The sequence below is a fragment of the Telopea speciosissima genome, chromosome 7 (assembly GCF_018873765.1).
Source record: "Telopea speciosissima isolate NSW1024214 ecotype Mountain lineage chromosome 7, Tspe_v1, whole genome shotgun sequence".
Lineage (NCBI taxonomy): Eukaryota > Viridiplantae > Streptophyta > Magnoliopsida > Proteales > Proteaceae > Telopea > Telopea speciosissima.
The window spans coordinates 22,971,750-22,992,242 of record NC_057922.1 but is presented as its reverse complement, the minus strand read 5'-3'; the positions used below and the strand labels follow the sequence as shown (position 1 = coordinate 22,992,242).

The following is a 20,493-nucleotide window of genomic DNA, read 5'->3' as shown; positions in this document are numbered from 1 at the left end:
AATATTTCCATAATCAATTTTTAAGATTCCCATTTTTTTCATGGATTTGAAATCCTAAATCTATGAATCAGACCTTAAAAGACTTGGGATCAAGAATAAATATGAATTTTAAAATCCAAAAAACTGGCATGTATCGGATCGTATCGGCCGATCCAACCGAGTTGGACGATCCAGAAAATGTGTCAGTTAAACCTTGTTGGATCGGTCTAATCTCGGGATCGGCCTCAACCGATACCGATCCAATCCGACATTACAAACCATGGCCTATAGGCTATAGACGCCTGATACCCTTTTTCTTCTGGATTTGCAGATGTTGGCGTGTTTCACTTTGCAGACATCCGTTTTTTAGTACTTCTTACATCATACATTGCAGTGCCGAATGAATCATGAGTCAAACACTGTCTCTTACTGGCATACACGACTCTATATATTAGGCCATTGTGTGTATATTAATTGTAGTCTCTCTCTCTCTCTCTCTCTGTCTCTCTATCACTCTCTGCAACTGAACTCAGGACTGCAAAGAGACGAAGATGCAGTACAACAATCTTGGCCGATCTGGTTTGAGGGTGAGCCAGCTCTCTTACGGAGCATGGGTGAGCTTCGGGAACCAACTTGATGTGAAGGATGTGAAGTCCCTTCTCCAGTGCTGCCGTGACTGTGGTGTCAATTTCTACGACAACGCCGAAGTTTACGCAAACGGCCGTGCTGAGGAGATCATGGGACAGGCCATGCGAGAGCTTGGATGGAAGAGATCTGATGTTGTTGTGTCTACCAAGATCTTCTGGGGAGGTTCGGGCCCTAATGACAAGGGTTTGTCTCGGAAGCACATCATTGAGGGCACAAAAGCTTCGTTGAAGCGGCTTGATATGGACTATGTTGATCTCATTTACTGTCACCGGCCTGATACTATGACGCCGATTGAAGAGACGGTGAGGGCCATGAATTATGTTATCGATAATGGATGGGCTTTCTACTGGGGAACTAGTGAGTGGTCGGCTCAGCAGATCACTGAGGCCTGGTCGGTTGCTGAAAGGTTGGATCTTGTCGGCCCTGTTGTCGAGCAACCGGAGTATAATCTCCTGTCTCGTCACAAGGTAAGTGATTCCACTCGGAAAACGGCCCCTTTTATTGTTTACAGTTGCAAAATCTGCATATCTTATAACTTTTTTTGTCCAATGATTTTATGAGCCACTTATCGAACCAAATGCATTCCTACAATTTCAAATTCTTTTTTGATTTTTGTGATTATTTGTCTTAGTTATTTTAATGGAATCTGGTCGAACTAGTAGAGCTTCTAATTGGGGAGGTTTGTCTTCTCCTCATGCGGCCTAAGTTGGCAAGGGTTATCAACACCAACAACAACTACCGAGCCTTATCCCAACTAAATGGGGTCGGCCAACCCCATTTAGTTGGGATAAGGCTGAGTTTTTGTACATGGATCCTTGCAAAGACAAGATAATAAGAATAACATAAAAAGGAAAAAGAAAAGAGCACACCAGCATCAACAACAAAACAAACCCACCTAAATGGGGTCGGCTACATGGATCTTAGCCCTCCAATCAGCTCTATTCAAAGTCATACTAGGGACAAGGCCTAAACTATACATATCTTTCTTAACTATTTCTCCCAGGGTCATTTTAGGCCTGCGCCTAGCTCTTTTAACTCCTTCTATCAGAACCAAATCACACTTCCGTCCTAGTGCATCCCAAGGCATCCGTTCCACCTCAAACAACTTGCATGGAGCTTATCCTGAATCGGGGCAACTCCCAAGTTAGCTCTAATTTGGTCCATTCCTTACTTTATCCTTCCTATTTTTCCCGCACATCCATCTCAACATCCTCATCTCTGCGACACGTAGTTTATCTATGTGACGCTTCTTAACTGCCCAACATTCCACTCCATACATCATAGCTGGCCGAATGCCCGTCCTATAGGATTTTCCTTTAAGCTTTAAAGGAATACGCCAATCACATAGCACTCCGGTCGCACCTCTCCACTTCAACCATCCTATTCTAATTCTTTGAGGAACATCATCTTCTATATCTCCTTCTTTATTCACGATAGAGCCCATATATCTAAAATAGTCACTTTGAAGAATCTCCCTCTCTTCAATATTGATCACCTCCTTTACTGTCATCGCGCGACTAAAGTTGCTAAGGCACGCCCAATGTCTCAGGTCTTTCCTTCTGTTCGATGTTACAGTCACATTTTGATTGTTCTTTCAAATCTGTATGCTCTCTCACTCTCTCTGATTTATCATTCTGCCAATAGTTACTGTAGTTGTTGTTTCTTCTTATTTGGTCCTTATTCATGTGCATCTGTTCTTGGTGAAAGTTGTTTGCTCTAGGGTTGGGATTTATATAGGCAAGATTAGGTTGTCTGCTGGAAGCAGGATTTTTGTTCACAGTATTGGCACCATTGATACTGATACGTATCGAACTGTAATGGTCCCAATAGGCCAAAAATGCAAAAACATCACTTTTTTACCGATACCACCAATTACGTATCGGTATCATATTGGTATCAGTCACGGCCGATCCGATACCCTGCCAAGCTTTCCATTTTTAATATACTTTGACCTTGCTTTTAGTTTAGTAATTTGTTGTCTTGTTGGTGGTAAGGCCTACTAGTTCTTCACTGTGATAGCATTTTGGCAGTGATTATCCTTTTCATCTAACCTATGTTCCTCCAAGGATCTGTTCTTAGATACTGCTAGAGTTGCTTATCTGATGTTTTGAATACGATTTTGCATGAGACACACATACTTTATGTGAGATCTGCAAAAGGTAAGACTAGCTATGGCTATTCTGTTTGCTTCTAGATTGTTGCCCTTTATAGAGTAAGTGTACACTCAAATTGTAGTGGTAATCTTTTTCTCAAGGCCTGACTTTTGGAGAGAGAATAACTACATCTATGTTGACTATACACGCGACATGAAGAATAGTCCTCCCCCTCCCCCCTTCCCACCACCCAAAAAAAAATAAAAATAACAAGAGAGAGAGAGAGAGATGAATTCTGAATGTTTCAGGTTGTATTGTATTTATGAGTTCTGGCTATGGTATTTGGTTTCTCCAAGCATCAGTGGCTTGTATTTTGTCTTTTTTCTCTTGCGTGATTAAAAAAACAGAAATTTTATTGAGAGATCAAAATTTATTACAATCCTCAACCATACCAGTCCTCAGCCACCCAAATCCATAAAGTGAAAGCAGAAGAAATTGGAAAAGTATGTAAATGAAGGCAGAGTCGTTACTCATTGACTGTAGATTTTTTTTTACAACCAAATGTTGTGTTGCCTCTATCCTTCTATAATATGTAAAACCTTCCATCTGTGGCTTACACTTGCATTATCATTGTTTCGTTGTAATGTTTATATATTTTCTTCCTTAAGTCTTATAACTGTGGATCACTAGTAAAATCTGCTGGTTGTTATACCTTGGCAACTATGATCGACTCCCGTGTTCCTCCCCCTGGCCCCCTAACTTACCTATCAAAGAGTTCTTATTATTGTTAAATATTTTATGTTTCTGCCAGTCAATTTTAGGCCAATCGTGTCCTCTTTTGAAGACTTTAGCTTTGGAAGTGCTTTCATTTCCATTGGTACTCTCAAGTATGATTATCCCAATACATACTATTTTGTGAGCTGGGGCTCGGCATGCCCTCACCTGGAAGCAGGACATAACTCCCTCTAATAGCTGTCACGTGGCAGTTCAGGTGGGGCTGAAACTTTGTGTATAGGGGGACCCCCAGGTCCTTTTCTCACATGTCAAGTTTTCGCCCAATCTGAGGTTACCAGGTGGCAAAACAAAAGTTTTAAAAAATCAGGGATTACCAAGGGACTAGAGTGAGATGTGTGGACATATATGGAAGCGTTTGTGATGAGGTATGGTAGGCTTAATTAATCAACACTAAAAAACCTACAGAAAACAGAATCACAGTAATCCAAAACACAGCAGAAACTTCGATTAAAAAGAACTCCAAAATGATGAAGCTAATGAAGGTGAAAATAAGATATCCTAGAGAACCTATGGAGGTGCTTAAGTGGTAAAAATATCAAAGGAAGTTAAAGGTTGGAAGATGAGAAACTGACATGGACAGGAATTAGTAAGTCACAAAAACAGCAAAATAGTAAGTAGAGAAAACTGATATAACTCACTAACCTGCCATCCGATGAACACAATATTTATGTCGAATGGAGTAGGGATGGAGCATGGACGAGAGTAACATAGTTTAATATCAACCCTAACTGATGGACATTCTTAGAATCCAATTGCTGAAGTTAAACTAGGTTGCTGTCCAACAGGATATGCTGGAAAAAAACTGCAAGAATATGAAGGAACTCATAACAGTGTTAGGAAATAAAATAAGAACAAAGTAAAGAAAACACAAAATAGAAGGAAGGAAAGAAGAAAAGGATATGACCAATAGGTATCACCACCTATGGCCTGCGGTTGGGCACACCACCCTCCCTCCAAGGCCTCTTGTCACTTGCTTCACCACAAGGGCTGTGATTGATTCACCACAGTGCACACACTCACATAGAGCATAATTTTCTCAAACATCAAATCTGTGGGCTAGCTGCCCCTCTTTATTTATAATAACCAATGGCCTCAATACAAAATTAGTAATTACTTTGCTGCCAAGATATTTAGGAACTTCTAGAAAGAAGATCCCTTGCTATTACAAAAATTAGAAACTTACTAAAATAAAAAGAGACTCTTAGTTGCTACTACTGTTAATGACTAAGAGCCTATTACAAGAATGAAAACTAAAACAAAATAGTAACTATTAAAAGATCTTTGCTGCTTCAAATCTCTCCCACACAAGCTGGCTTCATGGGGCCCACACCAAGTCCACATGAACAATAGCATGTGAACAGTGTTCTTCCTTGAACTGCATCAGTCTGCCTATATAGGAGAGTATGCCTATATGGGAGGAGGATAAATTGAACTCGGTCTGAAATTTGACATTTCTAACAATTAAAATTTCAAGATCATCTTTCCACATGACATAAAACACAGCACATGTTGATCTAATTCTGAGTGAGGTTTTTCCCTACTTCACACTAATATTGTTTACCGTAATTCACATCAGATTAAGTTTTATTTGATAAACTTATTTACATTAGATGTAACCTCAAGATTTTTAGTTTTTTTTTTAATTGATGCAGGTTGAATCTGAGTACCTCCCTCTGTACAGCAGCTATGGTCTGGGTCTCACCACTTGGAGTCCACTAGCATCAGGAGTGCTCACTGGAAAATATAACACAGGAGTAATACCGCCTGATAGTCGGTTTGCATTAGAAAATTACAAGGTATTTGCATTTCACTTGGATTTTGGTGCAAATTTTTGCCATGCTACTAAAATCAGCCGTGTTTTGATTATAAATCCTCTACTAGTTACTATTTATTTCAATGCCATTAGGCATAAATGTGTTTATTTTTTAGTCAGAAAATCATGACTTATGAAGGACCATAAACATTGATCTCAACGTGTCCGTGCAGTTAATTCCATGTATTGCAAAATAACAACAATCTCAATGGCTGATAGTTTCAATGCTTCTCCATTGTGTTTCAGTGGTTCATTATCTTCCTATTTATTTTTTTAATCCATAATAAAATTTACTTATAATTTCTAGCTTTGCTTTGTTGTGTTATTTGACTGCTGTCCAAAACCTATAACAGTGATGACAGTTACATCAGGTTGGCAGCCAGCATTGGCCTTTAACGAAATCCTTTTAAACATGAATCCTGAAAATTTATATGCTTGTACCTGGATTAACTGAAACAATAGAAGTATAGTACTGGAAGAGATTCAATTGAGGTTTTATAGGCAAAATTATACATATATAACATGAATGAAACCAGTTGAAAGTGTTACTAGATCAGAATAATATTCAACAGTAATTAGGACCAAAAGAATGAAAAGAAAGAAGGAAGAGAAGAGGAAAATATGGAGGATATATATATATATATTTATACCCCATCACCTCATTCTCGGAAAATTTTGTCCAGTGAGATGCCACTTCCATGGCGGAAAGAGCAGCAGCAGATGCTTCAAAAGCAGAAAAGGCAACCGTACCACAAAGAAAATCTGAGAGATTGGCTAAAGAAGCCCCCAGAAGAAAAGCCACTGCTGCAAAGAGTTTTGAGCAAATGAAGGACACTTGATTGGGGAGTGATCTTAAAGTTGCAGAAGACTTCAAGTTAAGAGAGTAATCAATGAGCAGTCTAAACTTGAGGAAGCTCTTGGTAGTGGATTTCAGGCTGCCCTTCTTCTTGCAGATGTCTCATGACTTCTTCGTGGGACGGAATATGAATTACGCCTGGAAATGGGATTCAGAAATAGAAAATGTTTTGAATAGCCAGAGGTATAATATTCATGAGAGTTGTTCGATAGCTGCTCGTAGACCACTCTCTCCCAGTGGTTGAGCTGATCTACGACCACCCTTGTTCTTCTTGATTCTGCTGTTTCTTCTCACTCCCCAGAGCCTGAGTTGTTGATACTGACAGATACTTCAACTGCAGAACAGGAGAAAATCAATAGCCAAGTCCAAATGTGATCAGATTTGGTCCATTTCCTGATTAGAATGGTCTATTATGGATGGATAACAACTTGGCAAAATTTGATTCAAACCCAAGGGTCAGATATTGAAATATCAAGGAGTTGAAAAATTAGCAAGTCATCAAATAGTAACCAGATTTAGTCACCAACAGAAAATAGCAACTAAGAACCGAAAGAGCATGTAAACTCAAAACAGAAACAAAGATTAGAATTAGAAACTACAGTGACCAAACATAACATGTTAGTTCAAGATTAAAAACTTGCTGAAATAGCCATAGGATGGAGATCTTGGTGCCAAAATAGGTCTCAATGATTGGCAGAGAACTGTTGGCAGAACTAGATATCAATGGGTAGAAGCTGAACACTGTAACAGAACTTAAACAACATATGAAACTGAGAAGAAAGTGAAATAATAGTTAACAGATCGGCAAGTTAGAAAAACAAAACAGAAACTGAGAACTGATATGCGCAGAAAAGGAGTGACACCAGAGATCTGATCTTGATTGATTGGAGGAGAAGAAGATAGGAAGGGAAGGATATGAACTAGGCTTCTCACCAAGAACTTGACTAGCATCTCACCAGTCCAACTTGGCATCCCACCATGGCTGCAACTGCATCTCACAGAGCCATTTGCATCTCACAGAAGCATATGGATGAAGTAATGTCAAAATCGTGGGGGTCTAGGCCCTTGCTCCATTATTTATAACATTGAAAAAACAAACATAATAGGGAACCTCCCATGCGTGGGCTAAGGAGTCCCTTAGAACTGGAGTCTTTCAAAATAGAAACTCTCTAGAAACTAAGAAAATAGAAACTACTACAGATCTGGAATTTATAGCAAGTATTCCAGCCATCTAGAAACAATAAAATAGAAGAAATGCAACTTAAAAAGTAGACCCCACGATAGAACTAAAGGACTGGGTTCATCTAGAACCCAAAACTGGTCCAAAACTTGGACCAAAGTTGAGCTCCATGGAACTTCGGGTGTGACTCTTTCTCCTGCGAATATACTTAATGGGTAAACTTGGAATCTGCATCACCATTCCAAGCATTTAATCATAGTAGTATTTGGCTGGTTCTCATCACGAAATGTGTGGCACTGATTAATACTTAAGTAGTTTTCAAAGATGAGTTTCATTTGGATAACAGCAATTCCCTATATACCATAGTTTTAACCCTGGTCAATTGCCTTGTTGAGAATGGATATCAACTAATCATGTTGTGCTAGTTAACCAGTTCAATCAAACTGCTTGGTTTTAATAATATCTCTTTTTGACAATTTTGCATAAAGCGCCACTTTTTGTTTATTAGAGGCTGCTATTTGTGGCCTAGAAAAGTACAATGTGATATTTTAAGTTTCTGTTGTCAACAAAGTCTTTCAACTAGTAAACTGAAATTGTTTTCTTTGTAGAATCTTGCCAGCAGGTCACTGGTTGACGATGTGCTGAAAAAGGTTAATGGATTGAATCCCATTGCGGATGAGCTGGGTGTATCTTTATCTCAACTTGCAATTGCTTGGTGTGCAGCAAATCCCAATGTCACGACTGTTATTACTGGTGCTACAAAGGAGGCTCAAGTAAGTTTTATCTATTGTATTAGTTTCTTAGTCTTACTGTGATCTAGTGATATGTATGCATTGGTTTGTTCTTCACCTTTCCTTTGGCTTCTACATGGAAATGAAAATTTTTGACTCTGGAGTTTGATGCATTTGCATCTTGTGTTTATGTTATGATTGGTATTGTGTTCAGTATTTTAAGAAAGTAATGGTGTGGATTTTTCTTTTTCTGGAGTAAATAGTGTGGAAGTGTATGTGGCTTTATCATCGAAAAAGTTAAGTTGGTTGAAGTTTGGTGCTTATCATGGCCAAGAAGCTGAAGTTAGATGTTCGTCATGGCTAAGTAGTGAGTCATTATAATTTCTAAGATGTCATTAACAAAAAATAAATAAAAATCCCTACATTGTGCTGTGCTTTTAATTAATGGAAGAAGTGATTTCCATGTTTTATGAAGTTAACATGTAGGAAGCCACTTGAAGAGCCGTGGATGGGACCTAAGGGCTTGTAGTTGCCTATGCGTATGACAGTACCCATATGGGCTTTGCTTCTTTCCTATTTGTCATTGTTGCTTTTATCACATCATCTAGTCTATTTTGTAAGTGAAGCTTTTGGTTCCTACTTTTCTAGGGGTTATTGTTTTGCTCTAATGACAAAACAGGAAAGGATGCCTCTTCGGAATGGAAACCTGTCTCAGCTGAGTTGAGCAGGAAAAAAGGCCCACATGTCCCTCAAGTCATCTACTTTACAAATGAAAAGTTTCAGGCCAATAACTGTCTGTCACATGGCAGAAAGAGCCCTCTCTATGTCTTGTTGGTTTAAGAAATTTCAGGATCATTCAAGGGACAAGGGCTATCATTGGTAGGGCAAAGTGCAATACAAAATGGGTCATGGTACTAGTTTAGACAGAAAGGCCCTGACCAAGTTTTCCATCAGATGTCACGATGCTTCCAGCTCTGACAACATGGTCTCCCCTTCACCTTAAAATAAAACAAAAAACATGAGTACTAGTATGCGGATTTTATGGGAGTCTTGTTAAGGTTTTTTTCAAATCCTATTATCCTTGAGTTAGGAATCTTGGGAATAGGGGCCCTTCCAATATCAGGTTTTTGGTTTTGGTAAATCCTTTTATTCCTTTCTGACCATTAAACTACTGAAAAAGAGGAGTCAAATTAGGTGATTAATTTTCTAATTCCTCAAGGTTATCTCTTGATTCAACATGTTCACATTTTTTTTGGGGGTGGGGGGGGGGGGGGGGAGGGGAGTGTTATACTAGAACATGGTTAGATTGATATGCCAATTCTTTGTGGTTATTTGGATGGAGGGGGAGTCACCATTGACATTGAAGATGATCTTTACTTCTTGGGTTACTAATTACTATTGGGTGGGATCGTAATTTCTTACGGCATCTGTTATAGCTGTTGGAGAATATGAAGAGACAGAGAAGGATATTTGATGATAAAGCAAGAAATGTTGCTAGGTTAGTGCCCATGTTGGGTCTCTTGGTAGTGTATGCATTCAACTCGAAATGACTATAAGAAATGGAGGGACCTGAGTTTGGTAATCAATAGTTGCATGCATGAATTCTGTGTGTGTGTTCTACTCTTGTCCTTTTGTTGTAATAAGTTGTGGTCATGCTTGTGAATTGCAATTGTATATACTTTGAATCATATTTGAAATGGACCTTTCCTTTGTTGATAACAATAGAAATAAAAACGAAAGATATGATCTGCCAAGGATTAACAAATTGCTTAAAATGGAGATACCAATATGCTTGCTTTTATGAATTTATTACATGATGGCAACAGTAAGACCTTCAAAATAGATGATTAGCTAAACATTTCTGAAATTCCTCAGTGAGAGAGGAAAGGGGACAGGGTTCATATATCTGATGCTATGGGTAACTGGCATAAGTTCCTGAATTCTGCTTCTTTATCAGCGTTAATGCTACTGAATTGTAGAGTTGATATGGTGGACTCTCTTCTGCTTTTTTGGTGTTAGTTCTGCTGAGAGATATGTTAACGCCTCCTCTAAATGCAGATTAAAGAGAACATGAAAGCCATTGATGTCATTCCAAAGCTGACTCCAGAAGTGATGGAGAAGATTGAGGCGGTTGTCCAAAGCAAGCCAAAGCGCCAGGACTCATACAGGTGAAGGCAGGAGAAGACAGCAGCACTGTAGTATTGTTTTTAAAATTCGGGCATGCATTGGCCAGTCTATGAAATTGTGGTTCTGATTGTGTTATGTCTGGTGGACCTTATTTTCCCGCTTTCAATAATTGATTCTCCACTTAAAATTTTTTTTAAAATGTAAGTTGAGAAACATTGCGATCTGTTCAGACCATGTGCAAGAGATGGGAAGGTCAGATTATCTAATACTAATTGAACTGTGTGTTTGCCTTTTAACCTATCCCATATAGGCTGATCCACTCTAGCGTTTGTATACTAGATTGAGGCCCATTTGGCATATAATAGACCACCACACCGACATGCTTTCACTCTATCCCAGGTTTCAGCTGGACATTAGGTAGTCATTTCTTGACGACTTGGTGTCTGACTCGAAACCAAATGTTAGGTACTTGATCGATACGTCAAAAATTTTAGAGTTGATGGAACTCGTTAAATCAAACCTTTTAGCTTATTCCATACTAGGATGACTCAATCTAACGTCTATACACTAGATTGAGCCCTATTAGACACAACATAATCATACGGGATTTCAACCTATCTTAGCTAGGGTTGGAATTGGAGAGAGAGGGCAACCAAATGGAACAGTCAAACTATGCATTTCACTTGCTTTATTTTTTAGAGTTGGCAGTTGGTCGGTGTGAGCTGTCCCAATGGTTTACTGAGAAAATGCTTAAGAGTCCTTCCTTGCCTAGATCCTATTTGGTTGGTTGCTTCCATTAGTCCTTTTTATGGGTATGATTGCTTCCATTATTCTACGTTTCCAGAAAAGTGTGGAAGGCTCAAGGCAGCTTGCCGGGGCCACACGAAGCATGTTGTATGGCACTCCAAACTCCAAAACAATTTTGGGTGTGTCGTAAATTTCCAAAATTTCTTCCTAAGAAAGTTGGGAAGATTGACACTGGAATTTTTCGATCTCTTCTAAAGCTTTGATCGGACGACAATGAACAGTCTTTATAGTGAGGTCATCACTTTTGATGAAGGATAAAAAAATGTCGATCAAGGTGGGTTTCCTTTATTTTTACTTGGCAAAAGGTTTCGTACATGGCATGGTCATGCATGAACCGTTGGATAGGATAATGGTCTCATCGAAATACCATTGGATAGGATAATGGTCCATACCCTGCTTAGGAAGGCCTGTTTGAATAATCGGTCGGGAACAGTGCAAGTGTTAAAATTGGGGGTGCCTGATTAAGCCCGATTAACATCGATCGCAACCGACTAGTTGACATCCCTATTTTGATCAATTTTTTTCCTACCCAGGAGTTTCTTCTCAAAAGAAATCTTTCAATACCTAATTGTTGTCTTAGTTGAAATTCTGAAGAGAATGTCAAACATCTATTCTTTTTCTATCTTTTTTCTAGATCTGTCTAGAAAAGGATCATTAGCAAGTGTTGGTCTCATAAAAAAACTATCTTTCCCTTTCAGAGAGAATGGAGGTAGATTTTTAAAAAATTCAGTGGCAAGTCAATCTCAGATATTATTAGTAAGCTTGCCTTTTACGCTACGATTCACCATATTTGGTGGGAAAAGAATAAGAGAAGATGGACCTCTATGTCACGTACTATAGAATAGATTGGGGATGCTATTTCTTTTGAAATTAGAAATATGATTCTTCCTATTCGTTTCACGTGCATAGACACAATGAGAAATATGCGTCTAAGACTTCCTTCTTATTTCTTCCCCAACCCTGATTTTTTGATGTACCATCTTTTATTGATGTTTGCCCTTACTTCGATTTTTTATGTATCATCCTTTCATGCATTGTTTTTCCCTACCTCTAATTTTTTATGTATCATCATATTAATTGTTTGTAGTTCTCTTAGGGTCCTACTTTTGTGATGCATATGGGGCTTTGTTTTGTACTCTGCCGTTTCTGTTAATTTATTCACAAAAAAAAATAAAATAAAAAAAGGGATAAAGTTAGCATGCTTTAGTTTGATTTTTCTTTCGTTCATTATAAACTTTAGAAAATCATGTTTACATAAACAAAGATAAGGTGGATAGTTGTTCACTTTCTTCCTTACTATTGAGATGACGCCTATTTTATTTTAATATATCCCTTTTGTGATTCATTAAAATTCGATCAACTTTGACTGACTTTAGTTAAAGAGATAAGGATGGGAGAGCCAAAAATTATAAAATAATATTCATAATAAAAAATTTTATGATAATATTATTAATAACATAGTAAAAAAGAATATGTATGTTATCATTTTTTTTCCGGTAGAATGTATGTTATCATTTTTACTCTTGTAAAAAGTAAAGTCAAATTTGATCTATTGAAACCTATTGGTTGCGGGTTCAAAACTTGGAAACAATCATTACTGTGAAGTAGAGGGTACGGCTGCGTGCATTTGCCTCTCCTAGACCTTGTAGTAGTAGGAGCCTCGTGCACTGGAATGCTCTTTTTTAAAAAGCAAAGTTAAAGTCATATTTTAATAAATATAGTTATCCAATAACTAATATATTAGATTAATTTATATAAAATAAGGGAAAAAGAACTCTAACCACATGAAATTATTGCTCAACCCTCAATGAACTAAAAAATCTCATTTAGTCAAATGCTCTTGCACGCGCTCTTATTGGCTCCCACGTTGGTACATGCGCCACACATTGAGACAACGATCTCTTACCTAAAAAACAAATGAATAAGTGGGCATTGGACTTTAAAATTTATGACTTAGTAGAAATTAAAAAATATATATATGAAAAAGAAGCAGCACACAGGCATCAAGTTGGATGTTGCAGTCTTCTGCTTTTGTTTCTTCAGTATATGTTATTTGGGGGCTTATGTCATGAAGAGATAAGAAAGTGCTGACATAGGGAATTTCGTGCAATTTTTTTCCCATCTAAAAATGACCGACTTGCCCCCATGGGATTTCCATATTTTCATGGAGGGTAAGGCAGTCATTTCTAGTCGATAAGACGGTTTTTGTATCTAAGCTTGGGAGCCACACTAGGCATGTGACTGATTAGCGTTCTCTCACCCTATTATTAGTTCCATTTCGTTTTGTAACGATAGTGATCGAGGTATAGAATACAGAGTTCACGTTTGTTTTGTAGTCCCAATTTTTAGAGATTAGTGAAGAATGCCCACCTCACCTATGAATCATTATCCCCTCCAATTGGCTGCCCACTCCGATTCCTCCAATTCTTCACATAGGAGTAGAAATGACCACCCTACCCCCTGCCTGAACATAAATAGGGTAGGGTGGTCATTTCCGCTCTTATGTGAGAAATTGTAGGAAAATGGAGTGGGCAACGAATTAGAGGTGATAATTATTCCCTCACCTATTACCGGGTGAACCATCGAAATTCTGATTTATTCTTTGTTTATACTTTATCATTCATTTATTTATTTATTAACATAAGCATATTTGTTTTTTGGAGAAAAGAGAAATTATAATAATATAGGAAAAGAATGAGAAGCACTGGTCCCGGTATCAAATCGGTCAGAGCCTATGGGAGACTTTCTATACACTGGTCCCGTATCAAAATTTCTTTGTTTATTTATTTATTAATTAATTTAAGCATACTTAGCATTTATAGAAATGCTGTTTTGTACTTTTGCACACATAAAAATCGGCCATAACCTAAGAATAATCCTACCGGGACCAATGGCAAAGCAAGAAGAAGCATCTTAGTTTTTTGTAGTAAATAAATCGTTAATCATTTACAAATATTATATTATTAAATCTACCAGGTTATAATATCATTTACTAACCTATGAATTGGAGGGAGCCAATCTCGAACTGCCGCATTCATTTATTCAAAACAAGTCAAACCCAAACTAATGGTCAACAAGGTCATAAATGCAGATGGGCCAGGGCTGGCCCAAAACACTCTCACAAAACTTGGCCAGTCCACAGTAAATGTTGCTACGTTTGTCCTGGTAGAAATATGTATGGCATATGGGCTACGTTGATCCACTAACTCATCTCCAATAATTATTGCTATTTGTGCAAGATTTTTCTGATAAAACTTGGAAATAAAACAAGGGTTGGATTGGGGGTTGAGCCCCTCTGCAACATGGGGGTGCATTGGAAGATGTCTGGCGCACCTCCACAGCTCGGCACGTGGTTGAGATGTTGTTTGGAGGATGAGGATGGATGCGCACCACTGCACTAGATATCCTTCTCTCCATTGCATGTGCATCCAACTCGGTGGTGTGCATCCATCCTCACCCTTCGAACAGCACCTCGACCACGTGTTGAGATGTGGGGGTGTGCCAGACATCTTTCAACACACCCTTGTGTTGTAGAGGAGCCGGATCTTGGGTCGGGTAAGAATACCAAGAGGCTAGAACTAACCATTGTAGTTATCTTGATGGCTTTTTTTTTCTTAGGCTCAACCTATCGAAGGCTCCTAGGCCACTAGGTGGGTGACCAGGGGGTCTCTTTGGGGGGAGGGTTGCATGTCAACCACCAAATACGGATGGGGGGGACTCAATCAAGTGACAAAAGCCTCCAAGAATGGTTTGACAAGACATGGCAAATTGCCCGACCAAGATATACATCAAATATGTATCTCACTTGTTGGATACTCTACACTGAGTAAGGAGAAAAGTTCTCTGTGGAGGAGTGTACTACCCATGCCTATACATGGGGCAAAATGATCGTCCCACCCCTACGAAAGGCAAAAATCTCACCCGCCAAGATGCTTCTGCTTGCGCTCTCATTGACTCTCATGTGTGTATAGAGTCCACGCTCCCCCATAGAGAACGGTCCCCCTGATGAATAAATATTAGTGCTTCCATGTGTATAATGTATATGTTTGTGATTTAATTGGGCAGAGGATTAGACACACAACACTTGTGTGACAAAATCATGTCAGGTTAAAGGAGTATGGGAGGGGACGTTGCAATGCTCGCATAAGAGGGCCCACATGTTAGGAAGGAGAGAGAGTGTGAGAGTTGGGTGCCTGATACTTGTAATAATATACTATTATTTTATCTTTATTTTAGTAGAAAAAAGTTTCTCTAAACTTGAGGGTACACTAGCACCCTCTTTCTCTTTATGCCTTCTATCACCTTCTATCATGAAATGATCACTTTATCACCCATATTTTTTTTTTTTCGTGAGTGGTAGGAGGATCCTAGACTAGATGAAGAACAAATCTAAAACTCGAAATCTCCTCTTAGGTTCTAGGCTCCTCTTTACCATCACGATTTTATAAAATTATGACAATAAAGAGGACAACTGCTAGCTCAGTTGGCTTGAGCCTTGAGGCTTGCCCTCAAGAGATTTCGAGTTTGAGAGTAGGTAAAAACCTATTTATGAAATCGTTCCATCATTCATATATTGACATTAACCATAACCTATTAATGAAATCATTCCATCACTTCATATATTGGCATTGGACTTAGTAGGGGTTATGATGGGCTTGAGTACCTGAATGGCCCTACCCATGAATATTAAATATACACATTCACAGGTAGATCCAACTCATTACTCATCATTTCAGAACATTCAATGTAACAAAGCACCCATTGAGTTGATAAGGACCATGACTCCCAACAACCTTGTCAAGGATTTTGATGATTTAGATGAGTGGGGTCCCTCTCATGGCCTCTCCTGTGATTGATCCTTAAATAAAGGGAAAGAACTGTTTTTTTAAATCTTTTTTGGTAATAAATAAAGGGAAAGAACACTTGACATCTAGTTCATCTCTCTCACAGTCACAGGCCTTCAATGTTCCTTTCCCACTTCAACTAATTTAATTAAAATCTTTATGAGTTTTCAAACTTGCCCACTCTCCACGTAGAGAAGGCAGACTGGAAAAAGAGAGAGAGAGAGAGAGATTTCATAAATTTGTTTTCGGTTAGGCCCCTCCTGTCTTGATGCCGCCATATGCTCAGTGATGTCGCTCTCCGACGCCTGAGATTGAAATTCGAGGCGTAGGCAACGGGCTCTTCTTCTTTTTTCCACTCTCTCTCTCCCATCCAATCCAATCCAATTCAATCATCCCCCACACCTTACAAACATTTCCAACAAAACCCAGAACCATTATCCATTTACCCTTTTGGTTTTGGGTCCCTCTGATTCGATCTACCAAAATCGAATTTTGGGAGGGCAGAGAGAGACATAGCAAGACGGAGAGGTAAGAGAAGGAAAAGAGGGGGAGAGCTAAAGAACCTCAACAAACAAAGAGTTACACAGAGTGGTTTAACAGACAGGTCCTTTTGAACGATTCTTCTGTTGTTTTGCATATCCAATTCTGCTCCTCTGCTTTTGCTTCAAATGCAATTCGACCCATTTTATTTCTGCTGGATATCTTTTAATTTGGATCGAAATTGTCTTGATTTTTATTTGTCTGATAGATCGATCCCTTCCAATTTTCTCCATAATCCCTCAATTCCTTTGTAATATCTTGTTCTCTTTTCAACTTTTTTTTGTAAAATGCTGATTTGTTGTTAAGCAATGTTGGATATTTTTTTTACTGCACTTTAATTGATTCATTGATTCTGTGCAGCTATTCTGTATTGAGCTTGTATTTTTTTCCAAGTTACCCGGGACGTATTTCTCCTGATAGGTGAATGAGCCAAGGATGAGTGATGGATTGACCCTCATTGTTTCATTTTTTCATCTACCTGGGCCTTCAGAGCTACAGTCTTCTGTGGGTAGTCCTGGCATTTTCAATTGGTGTAATTATCTGGAGAATAAGATTTTTTCCTTTTCTGTATAATTACCCTAGATTTTGTACGCATACATGATAGAATATTAATTATTGGGGATCCATTGTTCTTCAGTTCTTTCAGGCAGAGAAAAGTGCTTTGCCAGCATTGCTTATGACTCTGCTGATAAGAGTATGGTGTACTTGATCCATTGCATTAACCTTGACTCAAGAAAATTTTGCCCTTTTTTGCAATTTGAGATGTCATTTGGTTGGCCTGCAAATGGGGATATGAATTCTAAACTATGGGCAACTAAACTGAAATGAATTGATTTTGAATCTACACAAAGAGGAGGAGGAAACTATGAGAGCACTGTTGTCATCGGGGCAGCATCAGCACATTTTCTTGAGAAATCAAGGGCCAGAGAATAAGTAAGGCTCAAGAAGCCCTAGAATGTTCATACATTGCTGAGAAAATCCTGGATTAATTAAAACTATGACTAGTGAGGTACCTGTCCCTTCAGGCAGTAGGATCCAGCAAGAATCATTTTCTGTTGTTACGGGCGACGAATTCCCTACAGGAAAACGTGCTCATAATATCTCTGTACAGACGGGTGAAGAATTTTCTTTGGAATTTTTTCAAGATCTTGTTGCTCCGAGAAGAGTACCACCTATCATGCATAATATGGATCAAAGCAATAAGGAAAGAGTGGGGTTTAACTTTAATCAGAATTATCAGCTGAGGTATGAAGATCTAACTGGAATTCTTGGGCTAAGAAGAATTGATTCAGGATGTGAATCTGATGCCTCAGATTACGGTTCGGGAAAAGGGTGTATTGCAGGGGTTGAAAACAATGTCTATTTTGATAAACTAAGTAGATACCACAAGGAAGCCAGTGCGAGTGGGCAAAGATCAGGAAAGTATAATGATGAAATGGATTTTGGTCAAGTTTCTCAAGGGCCAATTGCTCCACCACTTCCCATTTCTGAGTCTCCACATGCTCATCTCCCTAATGCATCAGGGACTTTGGGTTGTTTTCAATCGGGCAGGATGAAGTTCCTCTGTAGCTTTGGTGGAAAGATCTTGCCTCGACCAAGTGATGGGAAGCTTCGATATGTGGGTGGAGAAACTCGGATCATTACCATCAGGAAGCATCTTTCTTGGGAGGAGCTTGTGAAGAAGACGTCAGCAATATGCAACCAACCTCATACAATCAAGTACCAGCTCCCAGGTGAGGACCTTGATGCCCTTATATCTGTGTTGTCGGATGAGGATCTTCTGAATATGATAGAGGAATACAATGGGCTTGAAAGAGTTGAGGGTTCTCAACGGCTGCGCATATTTCTTATCTCTTCAAGTGAATCTGATAGCCCATGTTCTTTTGAAGCAAGGGCCTCGCAGCACAGCAATTCCGAGTACCAGTATGTTGTTGCTGTGAATGGCATATTGGACCCCAGTCCCCGAAAAATGTCTAGTGGCCAGAGCTTAGTAGGCCAATTGGGACATAATTTGGATGGTGCCACAAGCTTTCTCAGAGATTCTCCTACTTCGCTGCATCCTTTGGAGATCAAGGATGGAATTGGTTCCCCAAATATGGTGGGGATGTTTTCACATCCTGCTGCTCAGTTTTTTGTTGTCCCCCAGAACCCAACAAAGTCCCCCAATCAGTCGCCTCCTTTGTCACCATTGCCAGTTCAGCAAAGAGACTCTAAGGGTGTTCAGATGCAATTGCATGATGATCAGCTGGGTCATAGTAGTAATGAAAGCAACAGTCCCTTTGTCACAGACCAACTGCCTGATAATTACTGCATTGATGCCACTGGCTACTTTCTTCTACCCACTGGACCTGGACCATTAATGAATTACCATCATCCTAACAATTGCATGGTGGACACAGAGCAAACAAGCAGACCCTGTGGAGTGCATTTCCACAACCGCAGACCCAGCAGAGATTTCGCTCGGCCAGTATTTGTTCGAAATGCCAGTGACTTGGATGAGTACTACTGTGAGAGGCCCATGCTCAAGGAAAGGGCATTCCACTCTGAAAAAAATTTCTCACATCCAGAAGATCCAATGGGAATGGTTTCAGGATCTAATGATTTGGTTGGTTCTCATCATGGGATGCCACATGCTCGATCTGATTCACAACTGCAGGAGAATGGAGGGAGGTCTATTTACTGTTTGCAGGAAGGAATAACTCCATCACCCCCACTTGACTTTGAAACCACGCAATCTCCTTCACGGTTGAAGTCGACTGCCATCCAAGAGAAGTGTGAATTTACAAATCCTGAGTTTCAAACGATGGTACAGGTTACAGACTCTATTGGCTCCCAAAGGAGAGTGGATTCTCCAAGTTCTTCTCATTGTCCAGAATTCTCTGACAGGAGTCAAAGACCTTACTGGGGTGTCCATCTTACTCATGACAAATACCAAAAGGCTGCAGAAGATATGAATGCCCCCAATTTCATGTCACAGGAAGGTGACGAGGAAAATCCTGGATTGAGTGATGATACATTGAACTTGATAAATGAGAAAGACGCTTGTCTGCATCATTGGAACCACAACCAAAGCAACACCAGCAATAGACCACATTTTACTGCTGAGGACAACAGAAGAAAAAAGACCATTGCTGAACACCATCCAAGTTCTGTGTTTGGTGTTCATGGTTCCCCACAAGAGTTACAAGTCCCTGGAAGCAACATGGTTGCATCATCTGGTATTGCTTGGGAACCTTCAATGGATATTATGGTAGACCTACCCCAAGGCTACCAATTGGAAAAAAATGCACCTAAGCTTCTCGTGAAGAGCCCAAGGATTCCCAAGGATCAGCTGTGTACCCCTAGTGTGCCAATAAATGGTGAACCTGGAAATGAGGTGAATGTCTTACCACCATCTTCTGTTGCATGGTCCGGGAATATTAAAGTTGAAGGCTTAGAAAATGTTCGCCATAAAACTACAAAACAACAGTCTAATGAGAATTCTTTAACTGATCTACTTTGTGATTCGTCCCTACTACAATTTGATTCTCAAAGGAAAATGGGTGACCAAGAATGTACAGTGACAACCTCTGTAAATTTAGCTCCATTTTCTATTGGAAAATGTGCTGGTTCGAGCATAAACTTGCAGACAGATGATCCCAGTCTCACTTGGTCTTCATATCAGACTGCTGCTACAGATGCTGCTTTGAAGAGAGAAGTTACTCTCCTTGATGAGGAACCTTTGAATTTTCTTGATGAGAAGGTTGAAAGGGTAGACCATGGGGTAAACTTATATGGACCATCAAGAACTGAAGATTCTATCTTTGTCCACTCAGAATGCTCAAGTAATCTTGATCAGCAAATTCAGCAGGAATCTGTTGTTGATGTTGAAGATGTGACTGATATTATGCCCCCTGATGATCAGAAAATTCCGCTGGAATCAGTTGTTGTTGAAGATGTGACTGATAGTATGCCTCCTGACCTTGAGATCTCGGAAGTCATCCCTCATGTACTGGATACTAACGAGGATATCTCATCACCTAGGATAACTGAAGCTGAAAGCATAAGTCCAGAAAATGAGGTATGCTTCTTTGGCTATTT

At 39.3% G+C, this 20,493-nt stretch overlaps 2 protein-coding genes across 3 annotated transcripts in view; both read left to right on the top strand.

Moving 5' to 3' along the window:
- Nucleotides 1-459: 459 nt before the first annotated feature.
- LOC122669457 (probable voltage-gated potassium channel subunit beta) lies at nt 460-10,499 on the top strand. The gene is made up of 4 exons (XM_043866225.1): nt 460-1,094; nt 5,168-5,311; nt 7,973-8,137; nt 10,154-10,499. Exons 1-4 carry the CDS (start codon nt 531-533, stop codon nt 10,265-10,267), a joined length of 987 nt encoding a protein of 328 aa, XP_043722160.1. The 5' UTR covers nt 460-530; the 3' UTR covers nt 10,268-10,499.
- A 6,277-nt stretch (nt 10,500-16,776) lies between these two features.
- LOC122668077 overlaps nt 16,777-20,493 on the top strand; it is a 35,408-nt gene continuing 31,691 nt past the window's right edge. For both annotated transcript variants that reach the window (XR_006333900.1, XM_043864630.1), the window contains exon 1: nt 16,777-20,473. Coding sequence is in view for 1 of the 2 variants with exons in the window: in XM_043864630.1 (XP_043720565.1) it covers nt 17,411-20,473 (3,063 nt within the window). In the remaining variant the exon portion in view is untranslated. The remainder of the gene's footprint in view (nt 20,474-20,493) is intronic.

What these genes read in the sequence shown, in the direction of transcription:
- LOC122669457 (XM_043866225.1), top strand. Translation starts at nt 531, where the DNA reads ATGCAGTACAACAATCTTGGCCGATCTGGTTTGAGGGTGAGCCAGCTC. An exon ending in ATCTCCTGTCTCGTCACAAG is followed by an intron (nt 1,095 to 5,167) that starts GTAAGTGATTCC and finishes TAATTGATGCAG; the next exon opens with GTTGAATCTGAGTACCTCCC. An exon ending in GTGCTACAAAGGAGGCTCAA is followed by an intron (nt 8,138 to 10,153) that starts GTAAGTTTTATC and finishes CTCTAAATGCAG; the next exon opens with ATTAAAGAGAACATGAAAGC.